At 37.7% G+C, this 23968-nt stretch overlaps 1 protein-coding gene across 6 annotated transcripts in view; it reads left to right on the forward strand.

Moving 5' to 3' along the window:
- The first annotated feature begins 35 nt into the window (after positions 1-35).
- The window catches only part of PRMT3 (protein arginine methyltransferase 3), a 68174-nt gene continuing 44241 nt past the window's right edge, over positions 36-23968 (forward strand). For 5 of the 6 annotated variants that reach the window (XR_003257386.1, XM_026089341.1, XM_026089343.1 and 2 more), the window contains exons 1-10: positions 36-122; positions 303-450; positions 1094-1176; positions 2579-2628; positions 3970-4072; positions 5736-5889; positions 9471-9612; positions 11819-11884; positions 17949-18070; positions 22415-22514. Coding sequence is in view for 5 of the 6 variants with exons in the window: in XM_026089341.1 (XP_025945126.1) it covers positions 92-122; positions 303-450; positions 1094-1176; positions 2579-2628; positions 3970-4072; positions 5736-5889; positions 9471-9612; positions 11819-11884; positions 17949-18070; positions 22415-22514 (999 nt within the window). In the remaining variant the exon portion in view is untranslated. The remainder of the gene's footprint in view (positions 123-302; positions 451-1093; positions 1177-2578; positions 2629-3969; positions 4073-5735; positions 5890-9470; positions 9613-11818; positions 11885-17948; positions 18071-22414; positions 22515-23968) is intronic. The other variant, XM_026089345.1, reaches the window with a different exon arrangement.

Genomic DNA, 23968 nt, shown 5'->3' on the forward strand with positions numbered 1-23968 from the left:
GGGGGCGGGCGTCAGCCCGGAAGCGGCGTGCGGCCTTGTGGGTGCTGGAGGTGCACGTGGGGCGGCTGCGGGGCGCGCGCGCCGCGGGGCCATGGCTTCCGGGGCGGCTGCAGCCCCTGCAGGTGGGTGCCTGTGCGACGTCACCAGCGGCCCTTGCCCCGCCCGCCACCAACGGCCCCTGCCCCGCCCCCCACCAGCGGCCCCTGCGCGGCCCCCACGGGGGTCCCTGCGCGGCCCCGGGGGTACCTGGGCGCCTCCGCCCACCTCCTCCGTCACTAACGGTCCCTGCGTGGGCTCCGCAGGAACCGGCCGGCCGTCTGTGGAGGAGGAGGAGGAGATGGAGATGCCCGAGCTGTCCGACGGTGAGGAGGCCTGGGAGGAGGAGGAGGAGGAGGAGGAGGAGGAGGGCGCCGCAGAGGGCCCGCAGACTCGCTGCCTCTTCTGCGACAGGTGAGGATGGCGGCAGGAGCCCTGATGGGCTCTTAATGCAAAAAATGTTTCCCAAATAATGCTCAAGTTCGGCCTGTAGAAGATGGGCCAGTTAGAAACTAACTAGTAGGTAGCTTGAAACAGTGTTCTGTGGCTTTTGCAATCTTTAGAACTGAAGGTCTGTTGAATCCAGACTAAAGGAGGGAGAAATGATGTGAAGAACAAGGAATTCCCCCTTCTTTCCCCTGAAGTAACATAGAAGTTTATCTCTCCATCTCTGTCATCTTTTCCTTTCATCAGTAAATAACAGAAGACATTTATTCTGATGCTGGCAAACAAATTTCCTATACATGTAGCTCTTATATTTGGGGCTTAGTCTTTACTCTAAAGTAACTTTTGGAAGTTACGAGGTTCCCAATACTGTGAAACAAAATTGATGTGTTTCTTTATTGCCTGTTGTTAGCAAAACATTTTGTAATAAAACTAAGGTTTCTTCAGGAGGTATAAAAATAAGCAAACACTTGTTCATTCTTTCTCAAAGGTAAAATGTTGTGCTGTGAACACCTTGCCTAGCAAGTCAGAGCAGAGCATATAAAAGTCATAGGAAAGTTACAGAATCTAAATACCACCATGTTAATACTGCTTGTTTAATAATTTTTTACAGATTGTTTAGTTCTGCTGAAGATGTATTCTTCCACTGTAAAATAGAACATCAGTTTAATGTTGGTGATGTGATCAGTAAGAATGGTAAATTCTTTTTGTGACTTTTTATCTTTTTTCTCACATGTATTGATATCTTGTTTAAAATAAATGATAAAGATGAGTTTGTTTTTAACTGCTTTTCTGGTTGTAGCTGATGAGTCCAAGATTGAAAAGACGAGCTATTCTAGAAAAATGCTTATCTTTATGCTGACCATCTCTTGTATATTATATGCTCTGATAAAATTCTCCGCTAGTGATAGAAACAGGAGTGGTCTCTGCTGGCTTGTGCTGAGTCCCTATTGCCTGCTAGATTTACCTGAGTCAGTCTAAGGCATACTGAGGTAAGAGCACATGGGCATAAATGAAGTCATGCTGTTTACCTGTTGTGTTGGGTTTTCCTGCCTAACTAGTGATACTAGTGTTTGGCTCAGCAGCTTAGCAGAGACCAGCGTGGATATATCTAACAAGATCTCAAGTATTTGCGCTGTACTGCTGGTGTTTTTAAAGGGGCTGTGCTTTCGTCCCCTCAGGTGAGCATAGGAAAGCCTACCTTCTAGCATCCATTTGATTTGTTCCTCGTGAAGTTTAAGGTTGGCTTCCGTTTGGAGCCAGCATATGTTTAGGCCGAGGTGGTAACTGAAGAAAGGTATGTATAGGAAGACATGTAAAGTGGGGAATGGCTTCGGAAGAATTAGCTATGAGCTTCAAATCCCAAACTTACTGCCTATAGAGGAAAACTGGAAAGTAGGGGAACAAGAGCTGGATAGGAGAAATACTATTTCAAGAGTGTGCTGTAAAAAGGAGAGAGAGATGAGGGGATGGGAAGTACACAAAGTGTTTAGAAAAATGTATATAAACTTGTAAAATCTGGTCTGTTTCCTATCTAAAATCCAATGGAAAATATTTTAAGGCTACATGGTAGCCACAGATTGGAGTACTAGTTGCTGTTCTTGGGAAAAGTACATAATTATATTTAAACTACTGTTATTCCTGAGCTAGGTGGCAGGTTTAAATCAATATTGCTGTGTATTCTTAATGAGTAGAATCAGTTTACTTTTTCATAAGCAGAAAGCTGAAAATATGAATGAAGAAGCACAACAGTGGAGCAATCGTTAAGGTTGCTAGTAGATGAATGTGCCTGTCCTGATGTAGAGTTGTTTGCCAAACAAAGGAGATTGTTGCTGATAAGCCAAGTTTGCATGTGTTCAGTTTTTAATTTGTGGCAAGTATATTTGTACTGAATGTGAAAATTTCATGGTTAGATCTAAAGAGAGAAAAATCAGAAAAATGTAGATGACAAATTAAGATTGGAAGACTGCACTAGATAGTGGTGTAAACCCCAAGGGGGAACTGGCCAATTGAACAACTAACTAACATTAACATTATTGTAAAATATGTGGATTTCCTGTGACATAAGATGCCTCTCTTTTTTTTTATTTCTTTCCAGGACTTGATTTTTATGGATACATTAAACTAATAAACTTTGTTAGATTGAAGGTAAGTGTCACATATTACTTATGATCTGTGTCTGCAGAATGAGAAATCCAAATGCTCTGCTTTAAATTTGCTTTTTTTTTTTTTAACATAACTGTATGAAATTCTATATTACACTTCTAAATATAAGAAATCGTGGAAACTTGTTTAAAGTAGTTATTGGTTGGTTTATTTAGAGGTGAGTATTTTAACTGTGAAAATATTTTAATTTTAAATGTATTTAATTAATGTAAGGTTTTATTGATTTCAAAAGAGAAGTTTCCAGACTTGCAAAAAGCCCACATTAGATAATGTCATGTAATTTTGTTAATTCATCTTGGCCTTTGACTTGCCCATCTGGCTCCAGCAATGGATTTACTTCTTGATAGCTGAAGTTTCTTAGCTCTTGTATGTGTGCTGGTACAGAAGAGTCTTCCCTGGGGATGTAAGCTGGACAGAACCCTACTGCATTGTTGGAAAGGATGATACCTGATCCCTTAGATGACACTAAAATCCCTTAGATGAACCTAAAATTTATCTCCAAGAATCAGAAGAGCCAACAGAGACTTACAGTTTTAAGTTAGGCCTAACTGCATCTTCCGTATGCTGCGGCTTTGAAGTATGTTCTTTTGCTGTTCCCTGAATGTTTAGGTTTAGGCTGAATAGCATCTTACACTATTAAGCCTTTTTTCCAGACTTAGTACTTAAATTTTCAAATAGTTGTTTAAGGCATAACTAATTAAACAAAATAATCATAGAATTGGAAACACCCAAATCCAGAATCTGACTCCTCCTCTTCCTAAAAAGTATTAACTGGCAGTATTCCGGTGGGACCAACTTTCAAAGTTGGTCCCTAACACACTGTTGTTTAAAAACTTTGCACGGTTAGGATCTTGGCCTTATTGATTATCTCTGTCATAAGCTATGGGTCTGATGCAGTCAAACACCTTAGTAAACTTGGTTCCTGATAGGAGTGTGATCCTAGAGGTGTGGACTTCAGTTTCTATGAGTCTGCTGTGCTTACTGCCTGAACTGAATTTCTTGATCCTGTAGCTTCTTGGGTGTCAACCCAGACTAGCTCATAGGTTTATTTTTTTGCTATTTTCTGGTCACCACGGTTTCGGTGTAAATATGATAATGTGAATACTTGTTGTCAGAGCCAGGATGGAAGCTAGAAGCTCATTTTTTACTCTTCTTGCTAGTCATGCAATGCAGAATAATACCTTTCTTAGCTTTTGCTACAAAAGTACTTTAGTAATGCCTCATTCATATTAATGGCTGGAAGAAAAGGTTTTTGCCTTTCTTGAATGAAGGGCTGATGACTTTAAAGAAATTTAGCATATATACTCTTATTCATCTGTCTAGAAACCAACTGTGGCATATTTGAATTCACTCAGCAGCCCACTGCCTTGGGAAGGAGAGGAATACTTGAAACCAGAGCTRGAAGATGATCTCCTACTTCAGTTTGGTAAAATAAGTACATTGCAATATGACTGCACTGTGTTATGGGGTATCAGCAGATTTCATGTCATACGATGCATTATCACTATTTATTTAATAGTGTTAGATACATGAGAAAGTCTGTGTACTAGCTGAAGTAATGATATTAAGTCACTCTTAAGTCACTCTTTGAAAGTTTTACCACACAATTGCACAGTAGCTTTTAATGGCTGATGTTTCTGTAGTCCTGTTTTATTATCTGTATTTGCTTAATGTAAATGGGATGTTCATAGTGGAGGTACTTAGCAGGTCAAAGAGGAACTCCATCCAAACTTTAGTTGAAGATTTTAGTTTGAACTTTTAAAGCATCTAAAAGAAGGTATTTAAAGTCAGATGCATTCATTCAAAAATAATATGCCATAAGGCAGTAGTAAATAATTTGGCTTGTTGGAAACATTTTCATCTTTTATAGAGGTTGTCTTTTGGACCAACCAAGTATAACATTCCACTACAGTTGCATGGAAGAATTCTGTTTCTTTAATGGTTCTAATGATCTGTATAAACAACTTCAGGTTCTCTGTTGTGTTCATCAGAAGTTTGAAGTCTTGAGAGAATACAGTGTGACTTTAGTACTTATTTTTGCTGCCCATGATTCTCCCACTTTCTTCCTATTTGGCACTTGCTTGTGCATCCTTCCTTCATGTGAAGCATTAACATTTAGGAGTGGAATTTTCTCTTCTGTGCAGCCTGGAATGCAATTTTGCCCTTTTCTAAATAAGCCCTGCTGCATGATAGTACAGATAGACGTTGTTTGGTTACTGCAGGGATTTCATATTTCACTGTGTCTGCTCCTATCTAAAGTGTACCCTTTGCCCAAGTTATAAATAGACAGTTTGAGGTGCTCAGTGCTTTTAGCTACTGTAGAAATTGCCAAGAATTATGGATGCTCTGAAAATCATATTCTAAGCATCAATGCTTTGTTTCAATCCTGTGGGCCAAGTAGCCTGTCTTCCATCATGAAAATGAATATTTTTATTTATTTATTTATTTATTTAAATAAAGCCTTTTGCCTGACAAGCTAAAAGTAGCTTCTTACTTCATCCAAAAACGCAGTAGTGCTGTTTTCTTGTCCACTGGCATCTGTTGAAATCACTAGCCAAATTTAGCAAGAGATGAACTGGACCTAGAGTTGAGTCCATGTTTTGCTAGTTAAAAGCAGTATTTCATCATAATTCTCTTCTGCTTAAGCTCTTTCAGGTTTTGTGTGTTCAGAAGCTTTGTAAGAGTCCAGGAAGCTGGTTTGAAAATCAAGAGTTACCATTTAATTATTAAGAAAGCTTGACATTTTTCTTCTTGCATTTTACAGTTAACATCTTTTTCAGCCTTGGAATAAGATACTGTACTTAGCTTAAGCTCACCCTAATATCTCACTCATCAATTGTTACAAAGAATAAACTAAGTTCTGGATTTATTTGTTTTGTTAACTTTGAACTCGCTTCTAGCATGCTTGCTTTTACTGAATAGTATTATGTTCTGCAGTTCGTTCTATCAAATTCAGTAGTTTGTTGTGAAACAGACTACATTGCAAAATGTCTAAAGACAGAAACAGCAAAAATGGGAATGTAATATACTTATGAGCTGCTGTGGAGCAACACTATCAACTGGCAGGTATTTTTGTTCCATTTCATCAGATATAGAAGATCTTTGTGAACCTGCAAATGTTTTGTGTTCTAATGAGTTAAATGATACCATGATGCTCCTTGAACAACTAAAACATGCGGAACACAGAGCAAAGCTTGCAGAAGCAGCCTTGGTTAGAGCACAGGATGATCTTCAAAAAATGAAGTAAGTGCTTGAAGCTATTTCAGTTGAGAGATTTTTAGATGAGATGAAATGTTCATGTTTAAAGACGGGTAGAAATTCAAAGAAGTGGTAGAATTTGACTAAAGAATAAAACCCTTGTGCTGTGTTGGAACTGTTGTTTCCATTTCTGTCTTGTAGATTCTTTGTAAACTTATAAAAACAGGCTTAGGAAAGCTAAATAAGCACATGGTCCAGAAACATGCTTTTTGTTTCATGTTCTTTAGACCACTTCTTGCTTTCCAAACACTTCTCCATTACTTCTTTAAATTTGGGCTTAAATAATAAATAGACACTATAGAGAAGAAAGTGGTATCAGCAGATTAAATACAGGACTCTAAACACTGTGAGAGATGACTTTAAACATGTGAAAAGCTTGTTCATGTTTATTTCTTTCAATTTGTTGCTAGTAGCAGAATCCAATTCCAGTTTGGAGAAACCCTCAATGAAATTAATAAACTGTCTTTTTATTTACTGTTGCTTTCAGTTTCAAGTGTAGATTCTCTTAGTAAGAATCTTCAGTGCATTAAAGGCATGAACATGTAAGAATCCCAATAGCTGTACATGCTACTGCTAAACCTTGATGTCTTCAAAAGAAGGATTAATGATGTTCATGCATAAAAGGGAAGTTTAAACTTTTGGAGGATCACATGGCATGAAGTCCTTTCCAAACACGTCGTTTCATGATTATAGCCCCAGCAATCGGACACTGAAAAATTATATTTAATAAACTTGGAAAAATAAGTTTTGTGTTCTTTTGTTGGAAGATAAAGCTGCAAAAACCTTATTTTGTAAATTCTGAGAGTCCATTCTATGTTTTGAGAATACATACTTGTTATTAGTAAGTAGGTATCCCAAACTCTAAAGTCATGTATTTGTGCAAATTCTGACAGCTGTGAGCAATTATAAATGTCAAGAAGGACAGTTTTGTCTTAAGCTAGGTTTAATTCTTGAAAGTCCAACTTTACAGCATATAGTACTGTTCTGATACCTTTATGTCTACCTTATGCATTAATTCATCGTCACCAAACAATAAGAATGAGAGAAATTTGCTGCCCTACTGGGTAACCTGTTTTTTTTTTTTCCTGTATGTTGCCTGTCTTAATCTTGTACCCATTGCATTAAAAAACAGACAAACAAACAAAAAACCCCAACCTTTTCAAGTCATTGGTTGCAATTTCTTCTCAGCTCTCTAAGCTTCTGTCAAGCTTATATATATATATCTTTTTGAGGTTAGTTTACCAAATTATCTAGCTGCTGTAACAGGGAGCCTTTAATTGTCCTTTGTCAGCACAGGCTCCTAAATCCAGCAGAGATGGGCTGGCAGCAAAAATAGTTAGATGTAGATCTGATGGAGCAATACAGTCTTAAATTAGGAACAGGGGAAATAGTTGCATAGGGGTAGCCTGCATGCTGTAACTCATGGTGATATTAATTCATGCTATAGGTTACTCCACTGAAAGAGTCCACATAGAGATTATTTCCTGTGAGGTAAAGGCAATTCAGCGCACCACTCCATGGAAGAAAGAGCTCTTTAAGTCAAACGTGGGGTGGAAATAGTACATGGAACTTTAAGCTACAATAACCTGTTTTTATACTCTTCTCTGTGATGGAAATAGGTTTATGCTAGTTGGTTGGCAGCTGGTTGGCTAATCTCAACTTCTGGAATAAAGAAGCTAGAACCAGGAGCTTTCCTATATTTTACCTGTCTAGAGACCTCTTGGGAGACTAAATAACTATAATTTCTTTTAGGTGCACATGAATAGTCATATGAAGATCTTGCTCTCTAAGATGTGGAAAAAAATCTCTTAGGTGTTTTAATAAGACAGCCTGTTGAGTGCTTCAGTCATGCAGCTTCTTGGAGACCATCGCCTTTTAAGGCCAGGAATAGTATGAGGACACTGACTAATTCAGTGTGAAACACTTTCTGCGGAATTGTTTTTCCAGATTTGCTAGACTGAATAAGCTTGTTGAATGATGAGAGTTGAAAGGGTTACAGTGCAGAGACAGGTAGATGGAGGCCTAGTGACAATTTTTTTTTCCACAGATGGTAACAGTTCTATAAATCAGGTAACCCCTAGCAGTTCATGTTATTTAAAGAGTATGGCTCGTGTATCCTGAATTTTTCATTTGTGTCCTGTTTAGAGATGAAGGCTTTTTTTATATATGTATATATATATATATATTTTTTTTTTGAATAAAAAGTCAAGTGGGTATCTCTGGCTCTAGAGTTTTTTTTGGTACTTGTGTTGCTTGCATAAGTTGGAGGAATACTTGGCTGAATCCACTTAAAATATTTTATAATTTGAAATCAGGTTTAGTCTTACAAAATGTTAAGTGTATGTCATAGAATTTAGTTTTTCTAAGTTTCAATTTTTATCATTTTGGTAATTATCAAAAGTAGCAAAACCACAAACTGCCATGATAAAAAGCAATATTAAAAGCAAGATCTGGATCCTACCAGTATGTCAGCAAGTATGTGAAGTTCCTAATATTGACGTCTCTTTGGTACTAGTTTTCTTACCACCCTCTCCCCCATCCCAGCAAGTTCAGCACAAAAGTATTTGAAATGTTGGGATTAAAACAGTATTTTTGGTTTTGTTGTTCCCTAAGGGTGGTACTGATAGTGAGAAGTTACCTACAGCTTCTATACATTTAAGTTCCTATTTAAGAAAATGTGACTAATATTAAAACTGAACTTTGGCTGCTTTGGAGTGGTCTAGGATACAAGCTTTGGTGAGTCAAACTGTAGACCTTGAAGGAGTATTGACTGTCTGAAGCATTTTTGTTTTTCTCACTTGGTTGCAGGTGTAGTATGAGCTATTTACTTCTCAGCAATCTTTGATTTGTAATGTTTTCATGATAAAACCCTGGATTTGTGTCTTTTATCATCAAGAACACTTTGAGAAATGAGAAGAAAACGTACATGTTAGGAATGGGAGACCATACCTGAGGAAAAACAAGTAGAAGTATGCAAGTACAAATGAAATTAAAACAAAAAGTTGAATTTTGAGCTCTGACTTGTTTCCACCTCAGTTGCTTCAGTTGTAAAGTAATTTGTTCAACCTTCCACTGTTCACTCAATGAAGCATGGTTTATGGTTCTTAAGTGTTATTCTGTTAAGTCCATATCTACATCACAGAGCCTCAAATAAGTTTTCCCATTGTAAATTTTGATCACCGTAGTACTGGCTTTTATACTAGAAAGTACGAAATAGATAATTCCCGTTTAAAAAGTATAAATGAAATCTGAATTGGATGAACTGTGGGTGGCACATAGACAAACACAGTGAATGGTTTGCTAATGGTATTTAGTGCTTAAAATAAGAAAGAAATGCAGATGGGTAGTGCACTGAGAACAGTGAATCATCATGCAGCCGCTTCTGGAAGCCAGCAGAGGGAGATTCAGCACATTTAAAGCCTGAAGCAGTTCCATTGTTGTAGAAGCCCCTGTGCAGTCTGAATTCCTTATCTTTTCAAGCCCCTTCACACCCCTGAACCCTGCCCCTGCCGCCTTTTCATGGTCCCATAAACATGTCTCAAGGGTATGTTTCAAATTGATTACAGGCAATTTGCACGGGATTTTGTGATGAACGCAGATGTCAGAAACAGCTCATCAGCCAGCGCCATTGCAGACCTTCATGAGGATGAGGATGGCGTTTACTTCAGCTCGTATGGGCATTATGGGATACATGAAGAGATGCTGAAGGTTAGAAAGTGAGCTCAACTGCATCTTAGTGGGACTAAAGAGGAAAGATGGAATGAAGTGGGCTGGGTGCCCATAAATATACTGCAGAGCAACTGCATTTTTAACCCTTTCTGTACTTGATAGCTTTTATCCTAGGAGCTGGGCTGAAAAAATCTTCTTTTTTTTTTTCCCCCCCAGCTTCTATTTCCTTTGTTCCTAATGCCTTCTGTAACATATAAATTATGTTTACTGTACAGGAAGAATTAGGAACACTAAATTGTGTACTCTACAGATACGCTTGAAGGTATATTACAAAATCTAAACATAGGAAAACATCAGTTTTAACATGTGTGCATTGAATTTTTAGCTGCATGTCAGGTGTTCACTTGGATTTTTTTATGAGAACCTTATTTATATAAATATAGTGATTTGATACATTGAAAGCTTTAAGAAAGGAGACTTGCTGTCTGAATTTTAAGTCTGTTTCTGACACTGTTCTGTTTTGAAACCCCTTTTTTCTTATGCATGTTACTGGCAGGCTGAAGTATCAACTTATTGTTTCTGTTGCTACAAATATTTCAAATGTGGGGAGAGTATTGTAGGCTGGCCAAAAGGCTAGAGTTTCACTTCTGTTTTTTTGTTTGAGGACTTCTTGAATATCATCTTAATAAATTTCCTTACATTTTTCTTCTAAAAACAAAAAAAAGCATTATATTGAAATGGTGAGTGAGAGAAGGGTATTGACAAATAGAGAGACCTAAAGTGAATGACTGTGGCTTACCCAAGCAGTAGTGCATACAGTAGAGACAGCAGCTGGAATTTTATTGATTAAGTTGGGGCAGTGCTGAGGCAATGTGAGTGGGCAGGATGTAAGGCTGAAAGCTTTCCAGCTGACTGCTTTCTCGATTGATGCTGAACCTTCTGATTTTTTGGTAGTTTTAGCAAATTCTATTATGTACTGAGGTAGAGGTGAAGTGCTAAAAATAGTTGTTCTGAATATATCGTTATAGTAAACCAGTATAATTTTAAATGATCCAAGACATTTTGATTCACATTTATTATGCATACTTCTGCAGTACAGTTTTCTAAAATCACTTGTAGCTTTTTGYTCCACATTGAGGGGAGATAATCCTCCTAAATCTAATTTGGATCTTAGGATTTTAAAGCCTCAAGATAACTTGGTTTGTTTCCATAACTTGTATGAACATGTCTTTTGTTCTCAGCTTTTGGTTTTGATCTCCTTTTTCTGATGAGATAGACTTTGTTCTCCCTCACTAGAGAAAGTATTTCTTTAATACTCATTATTGTTTCTGTAAATTTTTACCTGCCTTAGTAGTATGGTGCTAACTTAAATATAAGCGGTTGGATTTTATACTTCGGTATTATTTCTAGTAAAGATTTGTATCTTTACTAGGTAAAAATGACTGTAATTTTCTTTTGCTTTGCTCTAACACTTGAACTGCAACAGGGATTCCAAAAACTATAGTTAGCTGTCAATTTATGTGCCTGCTGATGCATATTAAGAGGATCAATTTATTACCGTGCTGGTAGATTGAGATATGCTGCTAGCTTTCATGTACTAAGATACTATGAATGTTTAGTCGCATGCTTGAATATGTTCCAGCTTTTCAGTTCGTGTAGTGTTACAGTCAAGTCTTTTTTTTTTTTCTTCTTTTAATTTAGTTTTCATAGAATGGGGTATACAGCTTCAACTACTAGCTTGTTTTCAGGTTTGCAAATTTGTAGTTTATTCAGAAATAGAACAGGTTCATCTGATCCATAGCTGTTTTGAAGGAAACTGTGTGTTAGGCAGTTAAATATTATAGATTAAAATGATACAAAACGTTTTATGGGGTCATGACTCAAGTTTTTACTATTGCATAGAAGGCTATTGTATAAAGTTGATGCAGTATTGCCACTCTGTTGCTGCTGTTTCTGAGAGGTATTTAAACGCTTTGAAACATCGGAAACTAAATGCTGCAGGTCAGAATGGTGTTAAGGTAATTTTTTTCATTCCTCCCAAGGCTCAGCTGGCTTTATTTACATAGACAATCAATTCTAAAAGACTGAAAGTATGGAAAATGTCATGGTTGCAGAATCCTTGTAAGTACAGTAGCCAGAAAATATCTACTTGGGTCAGGTTAAAAGCAAGCTTTTCAGCATTTTTGAACTTTATTGTGTACATAAATAAGCGAAATCAACACTGTTTTTATCCTTTAATTCATAGGATAAAGTGCGTACAGAAAGCTATCGTGACTTCATATATCAAAACCCACATCTCTTCAAGGACAAGGTAGGTAAAACAGCTCAGAAAATGTAGTAGTTTCTGCAATTGTTTTTTTCTCAAGTGGTAGAAATCCTTCAGGTTGGCTACTTTGTGGCTCTGGGAATGGAATATCACACTGACAAGATTTGATTTAACCTACTCTGGCTTTATTAGGTGGTAGAGTGCTATTCAACTGCTGGAGGGTGCAAAGTGCTGATAACAGAAGTGCTGATCGCTGTTGTCATTGTTCTGTGTGCCATGTCGGGATGTTCATTAATTATGATGGCATGGTTAAGTCAAGCCTTTCTTGTCCGGCGTTTTAAGCAGAATATATTTTGGAGAGACTTTACTACAATTTAAGCCAATCTCAATCTGTGCCCAATACAGTAAAAACATCTTAGAAGCACTGTATAATTAGAATTGGGGAAGAATTCAGCTGCAACTGATTTATTGAACTAATGTTGTTTAGTCTCTCCGGACTAGATTATTATTAAATGACTTGAAATCAGGAACTAGTATTTCATTTATCATGGGGAGAGATGAGGCCTGTCTTTGTTTATGATATTGATGTGGTTATGACCTATACCCAAGCATGATCCTCTTCTTATCTTCTTTATTTCTATTGGCTATTTCTAATGAATTTGCTGTGTTCTGAGATACACTGTGAAGCCTTCTGTTCTGGATTTTCTTTTCCATAGCTTTCCTCTGCTTGCTGCTTATCATTTTTCAGCCGTGTATAGATACTTCTAGTGTAAAAACAGAATTTGTTTTACAGAAATAAATCACTTTTTTTTTGGTTGTGGTTGAATTTTTTTAATGACTGATAACACAAGACTTCAGAACAGTTTTGAAAATAGTAAAGGTGCACAAATTTGATAGTTCCTGAGCTGGAAGTTGTCTTAGATAGGGTTTTACGGTAGGAGGTTTACATTTTATTTCAAGGTAGATAGCACACTGTGTGTCTTACCTTTTTTTTTTTTTTTTTTTTTTTTTTTTCTGGCAACTAAAATGGAAAAGTATTAGGAAAGGAATTTTCTTAGCTTTTGCTTCAGTCCTTGTCACAAGCCTGTTTCAACTAAAGATTGCCAAACTTCTGGTTATAATGAGAGAACCAGCCAAAGTTTCCTAGAAACATTATGCCACCAGCTATGAAAAGATGTGAATGATCTCATAGCTGGGCAGCTCATCCAACAAAGTACATAAGAGGGAGGAAGAAGAAATAAGGAAAAATGTCTTGACAGCAAGTTAGTTTCACAGACACCCCTAAATTGATAACTACAGGTTTTCACAGGGCAAGACTAACCTTAAGTTACATGAAATGTACTATTCCTAATGGAACAGGAATTTTTCAGGATAGGGGTGTTGATTATATTTCTCCTCTGTTATGTGAACATTTTGGTAGGCATTCAAAAACAAAAGTGCAGGTGAGCTGTTTTAGGCAAAATTGCTTAAGCCCCACCTGTAGATGCAGTTGCTCAGGAGTGGGCTTCTCTGTGTTTTTGCTTCATATGAAAACATTTCACTTCTGAAGAAAAGCTTGTCCATTAATACTACAGTATATACTACTGTTTTGTCAATTCAGTGTTTCTGCTGCAGTTTGTTCAAGGCATCTTTTCCCTCAAATTCATGATGTATCTGAGCCCTGTGTATTGAGGTTGAATGGAAAGAAAGATTTTCAATTGCTTTGTCTTCCCAACAGCTGGCATCCAGGTGAACAATGCCCCATATCACTTCTCTGACCAAATGTTGATATAACTTTCACTTGGTATACTGTTATGGAGACTATATTGGATTTTTTCAAAAATATAATTCTAAAGTGCAATCTGTTAATAGATTTCTGTCGCAGGAACTGTTCAGATGTTTCGCCTAAATTATGTATAATGTAGCGCTTTCAGAACCTTATTCATAAGTAAAACTTCCAAGTTGAGAAAATAGACTAATTTCCCTTAAAGTTTGCTTACAATAAAAGAAGATTAAAATGTGAATAAGAGGAATATTCAAATATCATATTTCCTAGATTCCTGTAGTGTTTCCTAGGGGAGTTCCTAGAACCTCATATTGTATTTCTCTTCAGAAAATACATAGTGATGCTTTTTGTTGTTCCTGAAAGGACAACTGTGAGTACGTTGGGAGGGATTTTTTGAAAGAGCTTAGTAGATCTTACTAGCTTTTAATGAAAATCCACCCAAAGAAGTGCAGTTGTGCAAACTAGATGTCAGCAGAATATTTAGGTTTGTTTGTTCCATATACTTTATTCAGGACCAACCAACTTGTTTTTTCTTTAACTCTCAGCTTTCAAAAGAAATGATAAAAACTTGAACAAATCCTGCCTGCTGCTTATGTTATGAACCTCTCAGATGTACTTGAGAGGGGAAATAGGACAATTTAGATTACCTAGCAGAAATAGTTAAAGTGGTCTTGCTCAGAAAAAAGAAACATGATCCATTTTATAGCCAGAGTAAGGTTCCATTTTTTTGATGGAAAAAATAATTGGTTAAAAAAGCAATATTGCCGTGCTTGAGTGTTTGTTGTGAAGTGGAAGTCTAAGGCAGGCATCAGTGCCATGTCAAGGGGAAAAATATGTTTTTAAACTTTTCTATTAAAAGTTCATTGATGGAATAGATTGAATTGGCCAAATTACCTGACCTCCTGCTTTCCTGAATTTGAAGTATTTTCTTCTGTTACTAAAAGTAGAATATCAATTTTGCTTTGACTGCAGAAGAGGAGGATGTGATGCTACAATGTATTATGATATAGCCAAATCATCAGTCCAGCTGCTCCAGATCTCTGGTGAGAGGCCATATGTGATCACTGCAAGAATGCGTTAGCTGTAGACCTTTATCCTTAGGCTAATTGGTGATCATTCTGCTTGTCTTTCAGTTTCTCAGATGTGTTCCAGCTTGTATGTTTTCCCTCCCCTGCCTTTCTGGCCACCCCCATCCCCTGCCTAAGGCTAGATGAGTTCCATCTGGGTTTTTAAGTACCAGGGCAGCTGTCCAAAGTGGTGTCCGTTTTGATTTTTTTCTCATTTGTGGTGATTGCTCTCTTTCATGCAACTGTACATCAAGATCATTCTTTCACAGAGGTTTATTTTTGGCTCTGACTTCCAGCTTTCACGGCTCAGCAATTTTGTTAACTACCACGGGTAGAGTGTTAGAACAGATGACGTGAAAGGGTATGAGATTTCAACAGCTGCAGGAGCATTGGCTTTTATTTTCTATTCCTGCCTCCAGAAGACTTCAGCCTAGGGACTGTAGCTGCTACACACTGGAAGCTCATTGTGAATGGGCCATAGAATTGACTTCTACTGGAACGTAGCTGTGAAGAGTCCAAGTGAAACAAGTAACTCTGTGTCTGGAACTTCTGTTATCATGTTTAGGCCTTCACACAAGATGCTGAAAGAAAATGTTGCACAGATGGTTTGGGGTTTTCTTTGTTTTTTTACAGTCTGATTCCAGATTGTAAGTTACTTTATGAAGGCAGGTGGCAGTCAAGTCTTCGCTCACTGCTTCTCAGTGCAGTACAGCACAACACAAGCTAGCTTGCACTGTGCTGCTGCTTTTATTCATGCTGGCTTGAGTATCTTTGCACTGTATCCATCATCAAAATGTATAGAATTGTATGTAACACAAGGCAAGTGTACCTAATGTGCAGAGCATTCAGATATTTAAATTGATGCTATATGTCAGATGAAATTTAAAAGTGCACCTGCAAGTTTCTGTTGTGCCAAAGCAGGACTGCTCAATAGCTCATAGGCTAGAAAGTTTGTCCGCTGGATACATTATTGCCTTGAAATATTTTGTCAAATTGGGTTATAATTGTCAGTGTTTTGTGGGATTGATTCTACAGTGATCTGATGTCGTCTTTGGGAAAAAAAATTCATTTCATGGAAGCTATAAAGACCATTTTACAACAGTGATGGCAGATCTGCTAAGGGGAACCAGTGAAATAAATTGTTATCATAAGTTATTATCTATCTTATCTAAGTGCTGCTTTCTAATAGATGATTTTTTTATCTTAGGACTATTTTAGTAATTTCTGCTTACCATCCTGTTTGTATCTCTTATATGAGAAAGGAAGGGTTATTTTATGCTTCTCATTGTGTTAAATCTTAAATGCTCTGCATAATATGAATGCTTGTACATACTACTGAGGAAACAGAAAGTTTTGGGGTTTAGTGCTTAAAAATTTTAAGCACTAATTCTAAAACTTAAATATATTGAGTGAAAGTTCGACTTTAAGACCGTTGATGAGCTGGACAATGAGACAGGGTGCACCTTCAGCAAATTTGCAGATGAGAGAAAACTGGGAGGCATGCATCATATGTCAGATGGTTATTCAGAGGGACCTTGACAGGCTGGAGAAACTGGCAGACAAGAAACTTGGGCAGTTCAACAAAGGGAAGTGCAAAGTCCTGCACCTGGGGAGGAGAAACCCCATGCACTGGTGCAAGATGATGGCTGACCATCTGGGAAGCAGCTCTGCAGAAAAGGAGCCAGGGTTTTTGGTGGACAAGCTGGACATGAGCCAGCAATGTGCTATTGCGTCAAAGAAGGCCAATGACCTCCTGGGCTGCGTTAGGAAGAGCGTTGCTGGCAGGTCTAAGGAGGGTGATTCCCGTGTACTCAGCACTGGTGAGACCACAGGTGGAGCGTTGGGTCCGGTTCTGGTCTCCCCAGTGCGAGAGAGACATGGGCATAGTGGAGTGAGTCCAGAGAAGGGCCACGGAGATGAATCAGGGATTGGATCACCTGTCATACGCGAAGAGGTTGAGAGAGCTGGGACTGTTTAGCCTAGAGAAGGGAAGGCTCAGGGGGGAATCTTATCAGTGTGTGTAAGTAGCTGATGGGAGGGTGTAAAGAGGATGGAGCCAGATTCCTCTCAGTGGTGCCCAGTGATAGGACAAGAGGTAATGGGCAGAAATGGAGATACAGGAAATACATAGAGAGGAAATTCTGTTTAAACATAAGAAAACTCTTTTGTACTCTGAGGGTGGTTGAATATGGGGGTGATTTGCCCAGAGAGGTTGTAGAGTCTCCATCCTTGGAGCTATTTAAGACCTGAGTGGACAGGTCCTGAGCAACCTGCTCTTGTTGACCACACTTTGAGTAGTGTATTGGACTACATGATCTTCATTTTAAAAATTACATGCATTTTAAAATTACACTGTTATTCTTATGATATTGAGGACTGCCTAGTGGCTGCTGAGATAAAATATCTACTTCCTGAAGTTCAGCAGCGCTGACAACTAAACTCTAATATATTTGCCAGAATTTTCTTAGTCTCTTTGCTTTTTTCTTTTTTTTTTACACTTTTCAGTCTTACTACAGTAGTTAATAATTGAGATGTCGAAAACAAGCATCTGCATGAGTATTGTTGTTTTGCTGAGTGTACTTTAAATGAAGTGTACTCCTGAAGCTTATTTTTCTTCCCTGAGAACTGAAGGATCTTAGCTTCCTGGATTTTTTGTCCTATTTTGATTCTGAAAGGTGTTAGGTTGAAAATATTTTGAAGTGTTAAAACTGTACCAGTCAGTACTTTGAAATTTAATCATCTGAATCATAGCTGCTTTGAGGGACTGTGCCCATTTCTAGCAGAGAATTCCTGAATTCTTTACAAAGAACATAAAATGAAAATGCATAGAATTTTTCATGCAATAAGTAGGAAGAAATGTTCCTCAGCCCTGTCCACTTACAGTTCCTCCCAAATAATTGTTGGATTTAATTGTTAGCTTGAGCGACTGACTGATATTAAAATTCTTCAGGCTCTGATTTCCGATCTTTCCTATACGTGTAACTTTTTAGTAGTTGCCCAAATAATTGCTTTTATTTTTTTTTCCCCTCATGTGAATGAGTTCATCTGCAGCTAGAGCTAGTCTGCTTCATTATTTATCTGTAAAAGGCAATAAAGTATGTGGGGTCATATATGCAGTTTGACTTGGATATCGCTGGACATAATGGTAAGATTTGATGCTACCTTTTGTTTCTTCTGTTAGAATAGGGTATATCCCTGATGTAGAAAAAGACATGTAGAAAAATCTTAGTGAGAGAAATAAACTGAGGTAAAAATAAATCTGTCTTACTCATTTCAGGTGGTTTTGGATGTTGGCTGTGGAACTGGAATACTCTCCATGTTTGCTGCAAAAGCAGGTGCAAAGCAAGTGATCGGAGTTGACCAATCTGAAATTGTTTATCAGGCAATGGACATCATTAGGTGGGAAAAGTTCTGAAGATAGTATGCTAAATTAATATTGCTTTAAATAGTTATTTTTTAAATAATGGTACTTGTTAATGATCAGCTAACACTCACTTTCTTTTATTGAAGATGTGTGAAATGATACATTCCCTGAGACCTTTCTTTGTCCTAAGACCTAACGAAGGTTTTGATGAGCAGTCATCTTGAGTGCTCTTCTGATGGAGGCAATTTAAACAGGGCTCTGCTTAAGGCAAAATATTTCCTAGGCCCTTCTTTTGATTCTAGTGTGGAGGCCAGTGCTACCATGCTGTAGAGGCTCAAACTGACTGCTCCCAGTGCTTTTTCTATTCTTATACTTTTAGATATTCCTACTGGTAGAACTTTGAAGTGGAAATAAAGCTTGTAAATTTTTAGGCAACAAACATTACAGTGCAGGCATATTCCTAGAGGATGTGACTGAGTTTTAAAAATCAAACAAAGTTCTGATTAAGATGGATCCAGTGAAAGTTGTTTTTTAGTTCTCTAGATTCTTGTAGATCTTCATATTGGAACTGTGATCTTTTTAAAGTGAAAGCTTTAAAGTCGGGCATTATTTGATTTTTTTTCTATTAATGAAATGAAGCTTTCTTTGTTGGCTAATAGATTTTATAATTATATGGTATTAGTTTTTGCTTGTGGAAAACCATTTTCTAGTATGGTTTCTGTACACTGGTATATTTAAGGGATTYTTTCTTTGTGGAAGTAAAATGTCTTATTGCTTACCCCCTATATTTTGTTTCTTTATTTTAATAGAGAAAGAAACATACTGTCCTTTGGTTTTCATGATAGTTGGGAAGTGATTATCATTGCACTGTAATATTTTGCTACATTTAAAAAATTTTTTAAAGCAGGTGCGTGCGCGTGCGCACACACACACTCTCTCTCTCTCTCTCTCTCTCTCTCTCTCTCTGTAGAGTCACTGAGAAAAATTGTTTCCAGGAGAATTACTAAGATGCTGTGCACCATGTAAACTATCACAGAATAATATAGGGTGAAAGGGACCCCTGGAGGGCTTTTGGTCCAGTCCTCTGTCAGAGCAGGCTCGGCTAGAGCAGGTGGCTTAGGCCTTGTCCAGTCACTTTCTGAACATTGCCACTTCTGTCTGAACTTCTCTGGAAAACATGTCTCCTTTTGACTACCTTCACTCTGAAAGTATTTTTTATTCTTTTCCTAATACCTAATTGAAATTTCCACTGTTGTGGATTGTGTCCATTGCCTCTCATCCTGTCCCTGTGTAAATCTGAGAAGAGCTTGGCCCTGTTTTCTCTACACCTTCTCCCTAGGTAGAGGCAGACATCAATGAGATCTGCCCAATAACCTTCCTTTCTTAAGACTGAACAAACACAGTTCTCTTATCCCCTACCTGTACATTGTGTGCTCCAGTCCCCGGTTGTCTTGGAGGTCTTTCACTGGACTTGCTTCAGTATGGCAATATATGTCTTGTACTAAGGAGCCCAAACTGGGCTCTCTGAACTCCAGGTGCAGTTTCACCAGTATCAAATAGAGGAGAATGTTCACTTGCTTTGGCCTGCTGCTACCTTCTTGCAAATATGACCCAGGAAGCAGTTGGCCATCTTCATGACAAGGGTACACTGCTGACTTATGTTCAACTTCCTCAGAAAGCCTCTCAGTGGGGAGGGCAGGGATTAGCAAGCAGAGCTGCTTTCTAATCAGCCAGCACCCAGCCCATACTGTTTTGTGGGGTTATTCCAGCCCCCGTGCAGGATTTCACATTTGTCTTTGTTGAACTTTGAGGTTCCTGTCAGCCTGTTTCTACAATCTGACATTCTTCTGAATAGCATCCATGCTCTCCATCATGTCAGCCTGCTCCTCCGCAGTTTGACATTAACCACAGACTTGCTGAGGGTGCATTCTCTCCCATCATCCACATCACAAATGAAGATATTAACTAGTATCAGGCCTAGCATAGACCCCTGAGGGGTGCCTCTAGTACCAGGCTGCCAGTCACACTTCCTCCTGCTTATCACAAGCTTTTGAATCTGGTGGTCTCTTTACTTTCCACCCATCTAATAGTCCATTTATCCACTCTACATTTCACTAATTTGGCTGTAGAGGATGTTATGGGAGACTATGTTGAACTATATGTAAAAATGAAGCAATGACATCTGAACATTTAAGGTAAAGAGTTTCTAATGTGAAACATGAGAAATGTAGGTGAAAATGTGTAGTGCTGATAACTGAGGTGGATGGATTTTTGCAGCTGTGGAAAAAAAGTCAGTAGATACTGAGGAATTTGGGATTGTCACAAATGGCATCTTATTTCTATTGTACTATATGACATACTTTTATCATGATGAATAATCTTATTGGCTAACACTTGTACTACTTTTGGTGAGGAAAAGGACAAGCCTTTAAGAAAAACAACAAATCAAAACTCTTAACCTGCTAAGTGATGAATGACCACTTGGAATATGCAGTGAACCATCACTAAAGCTACACATTCATAGGTAACTTCTGCTATAAAAAATTCAGTTCACATTAAAGTATTCAATTTACATCAAAACAATTTATATTTGTCTTGTTAAACCTACTTTTCCTGAAGGAATATGACTGACAAACTTGCAACAGAGTAACAAATATTTAATGGAATGCTAAATGAATGGGTGCTGTTTAAAAATGACTTCTGTAGTGTGTCTCCACCTGTGATTAAAGTATGTGCTCAAGAGCTTTTGATCCTCCCGGAATTCAGGTTCATTTCTGAAGTGCTTTAGTAATTATTAGAAACAGCACAACTGACGTGTGTGGGTAAACTGGAGTAAGTGGCCTGAGTGGTATGATTCTTCCCCAAGGTTACATGGTAAATTTGTTAACTGCCTGCCTGCCTTTTTATTTTCTTAATATGAATAGCCACCCATAAAACTTCTAGTGTGATGAATGACTTGATTTTTGTCACTGTTAGAATAGAATAGAAAGTTGAAGTATACTTCCAAAACAGCGTCTCTGAGGTCTTTCCAAAATGTGTAAGCAGTATACTGTTATACTGCTCTACAATTGAAAATAAGTATGTAATGAACTTTCTTTTGTTTTAGATCATGTCCTTTTACATGGTAATTTAGAAAGTTACCCTTAAATCCTTTTTGTCTTTCTTAAAATACTGGTGTGGGTGACAGCTCTTTAATATTTTATTTCTCAGTTGGAGTTTCTCCTAGTAGTAAAAAGACTTCTATTTACAGCAGTAAATATGATATTAGTGGTAAATTGTTACTGCTTTAACAGAAGACTGTCCTGTGTAGAGAATATTTAACTGATCTTTCCAATAGCCTGCATGTTCCAAGTTGCCCTTTGACCCTTTCCTTTCCCTCCCTTCATTCTGATCTTTCTCCCATTGTCTTTTAGATTGAATTTTTAATGTGATTACTGGTCTGCACTGAAAGTCAGACAGATTGTAAGAGTAAGATATCAGGATGAGAGAGAAGGGGCAGAGATAAGAGCTGCAGTGGAGAGATAAATTTCATTGGTGGGAATACTTACTCTGCCCTCTCTAACAATAGCTATTATGATAATGGTATATGCAAGAAAGATTGATATGGTTTGCCAAGGGAAAAAAATACTACACTTTCAAGCACTCAATTATTTAGAAGTTTCATTGTCATGTAGTTTTTATTTCAAAAACTGTAGTCACATCATAGCATCTTGCTCCTTATACAGGATGTTTATGCTGTAACTTGCATAAGAGGTTATACCTGATGACTGCTGTTATTAAACATTGCGGATGACTTTGGCTAGAAGTACAATGGGGAAGATGCCTTTATTGTGGAATAACTGTAATATTGATCTAGAGGGAACATTTGTTCTCAGTGACTTTGCAGCTGGTTTTGTTTAATAAAAAAACAAATCGTGCAAAACAGCTTTCTAAGGAAGCTAATTTCCATCGCTATCCTAGTGTGATGAGTAGGCTCTAATCACTATAGACTTACTCTGGAAGGGTCGAAGAAGGAGAACTGGGAACTAGCAACTCTGAATAAAGAGCAGAGTCATTTTAAATTGCCTTCTTCTCCATGTTCTGATGTCTGCGCATTTGCATGCACAGCACATCTGAGATGTACAGATCTACTGTCTGCCACATTTGCCTGGCAGTTAATCTGCTGCAATTTTTGGAAACTCAGGAATATTCCCTCTGAAATATAACTGAGAAGTATCTTAGTGCTGTCTAAATTAGTGTTTTTTTGTTGTTGTTGTTGTGTTTTTTTTTAAAGGAGAAAGTATTATGGGGGAAGGAGTGCAAAATGTAAACATTAATATATCTCTCTTGACAGAATAGAATGGAAATACAAACTAACTTGTTTAAACTGTGACTTTCAGGTTAAATAATCTTGAAAATATCATTACATTAGTCAAAGGAAGAATTGAAGAAGTAGATCTGCCTTTGGAAAAAGTGGATGTAATTATATCTGAGTGGATGGTAAGGTGCATGAATGTTCTTTTCAAAATAGTTATTTTCAGGAAAAAAATGCACTGCTTTATTTCATTTGAAAAATTATTCTTAAAGTGCTACTATTATATCGTTCTACCAAAAATTTGTCTTGCTTGCAGAAGCATTTTTGAAAACATGGGAGATGTGATGACAGTCTTGATTACATGGTACTCAAATGTAATTCCTGATCCCTCTTGTTCATGTTGTTTCAAGTCAAGTTTATAAAGGTACAGTTAAGCTGTTTTGGGCACAGTGGTAGGTTTCTGTTATGTAATTAGCTTGCAAATATACAGAAATTTTTTCTTTATTCCTGAAAAATAATACTGTAGCTGCTCAGGCGAAAGTGATGAAGAAACTCTGTACTGGTCACCTAGCTAGATCATTCTGATAGGTGAAATGCTTTAGTCCATGAAGATGACTAAAGATCATCATGACTAAGCAAGAAAGGTGGTACTGGAGGTGAGGAGCATGCAGGCTGAGCAATCTGCTAATTATATACATGAAGATGTAGACACAAGCTTGAAGACATAGTGTTACTATTGATTGTGTTGTTTTTTTTTTTTTTACCATAAGAGTAGAATAACTGATTTTGAAATTATGTAATAAAGATGATAGCCAAAAGGAGATGTATGATACAGAGTGTAAATGAGCCATTATTGCCTGGAACCCACAGGTTTTCAGTAGTGGACAGTTGTCTTCCTTTTGTGTGCTGGCTGAATACTGTTGCATGGTTGTGCTTGCTACCTGCCATACAATTCTAATAAAGAAATCCAAGTGTCACGTTGAACTTCACAGCAGCTGAATAAGTCTGGTCCCTAGAAAGTGTGGTAGGAAACACCCTTTCTGACTTCTTTCTTGTGGACTCCTCCTATTCGGTCTCCACCTATATCCCAGACCTTCGGCATTCCATATAGAAAACAGTTTTTTCATACTGGTTCCCACTGTTCAAACTTAAAGAAATTCTGTCTTTCAAATTTAACATCAGTAGTGAAAACTTGCTTTCAGAGTTACTTTTTTGACAAACTGAGGGTGTTCTGCACTTCTGGATCCTTGGGACAGAGATCGCGTGTGCACTAGGAATCCATATGTATCCAATTAGTTTCCAGGTAAATACAGAAATAAATTTTTAGCTTTGTTTCCTCTATGTTTTTTATATTACACATTTCAGAAGTCTGCAAATGTTATGCCTTAGTTGTCTAATTCATGTTATTTGAAGCATGAGCTTGATCTACCATTGAGTTCACTAGTTTCGAAGCAGACTTAAGCCATTGGCACTGGTGGTTTAAAAACAGTGCCTTATGCTTGGTGATTTCTGAGAGCATAGTGACTTCACTGTTGAAATGTAATTATAGTTCTTTCAGAGAGACTTCTGATCAGTTGCCTAATTTGTGCACCGAGAGTAATGTTCCCCAAAACATATTTCTTATTCAGGAGCCCAAGAT

This window comes from Apteryx rowi, unplaced genomic scaffold (assembly GCF_003343035.1).
Source record: "Apteryx rowi isolate R43461 unplaced genomic scaffold, aptRow1 scaffold_81, whole genome shotgun sequence".
NCBI lineage: Eukaryota > Metazoa > Chordata > Aves > Apterygiformes > Apterygidae > Apteryx > Apteryx rowi.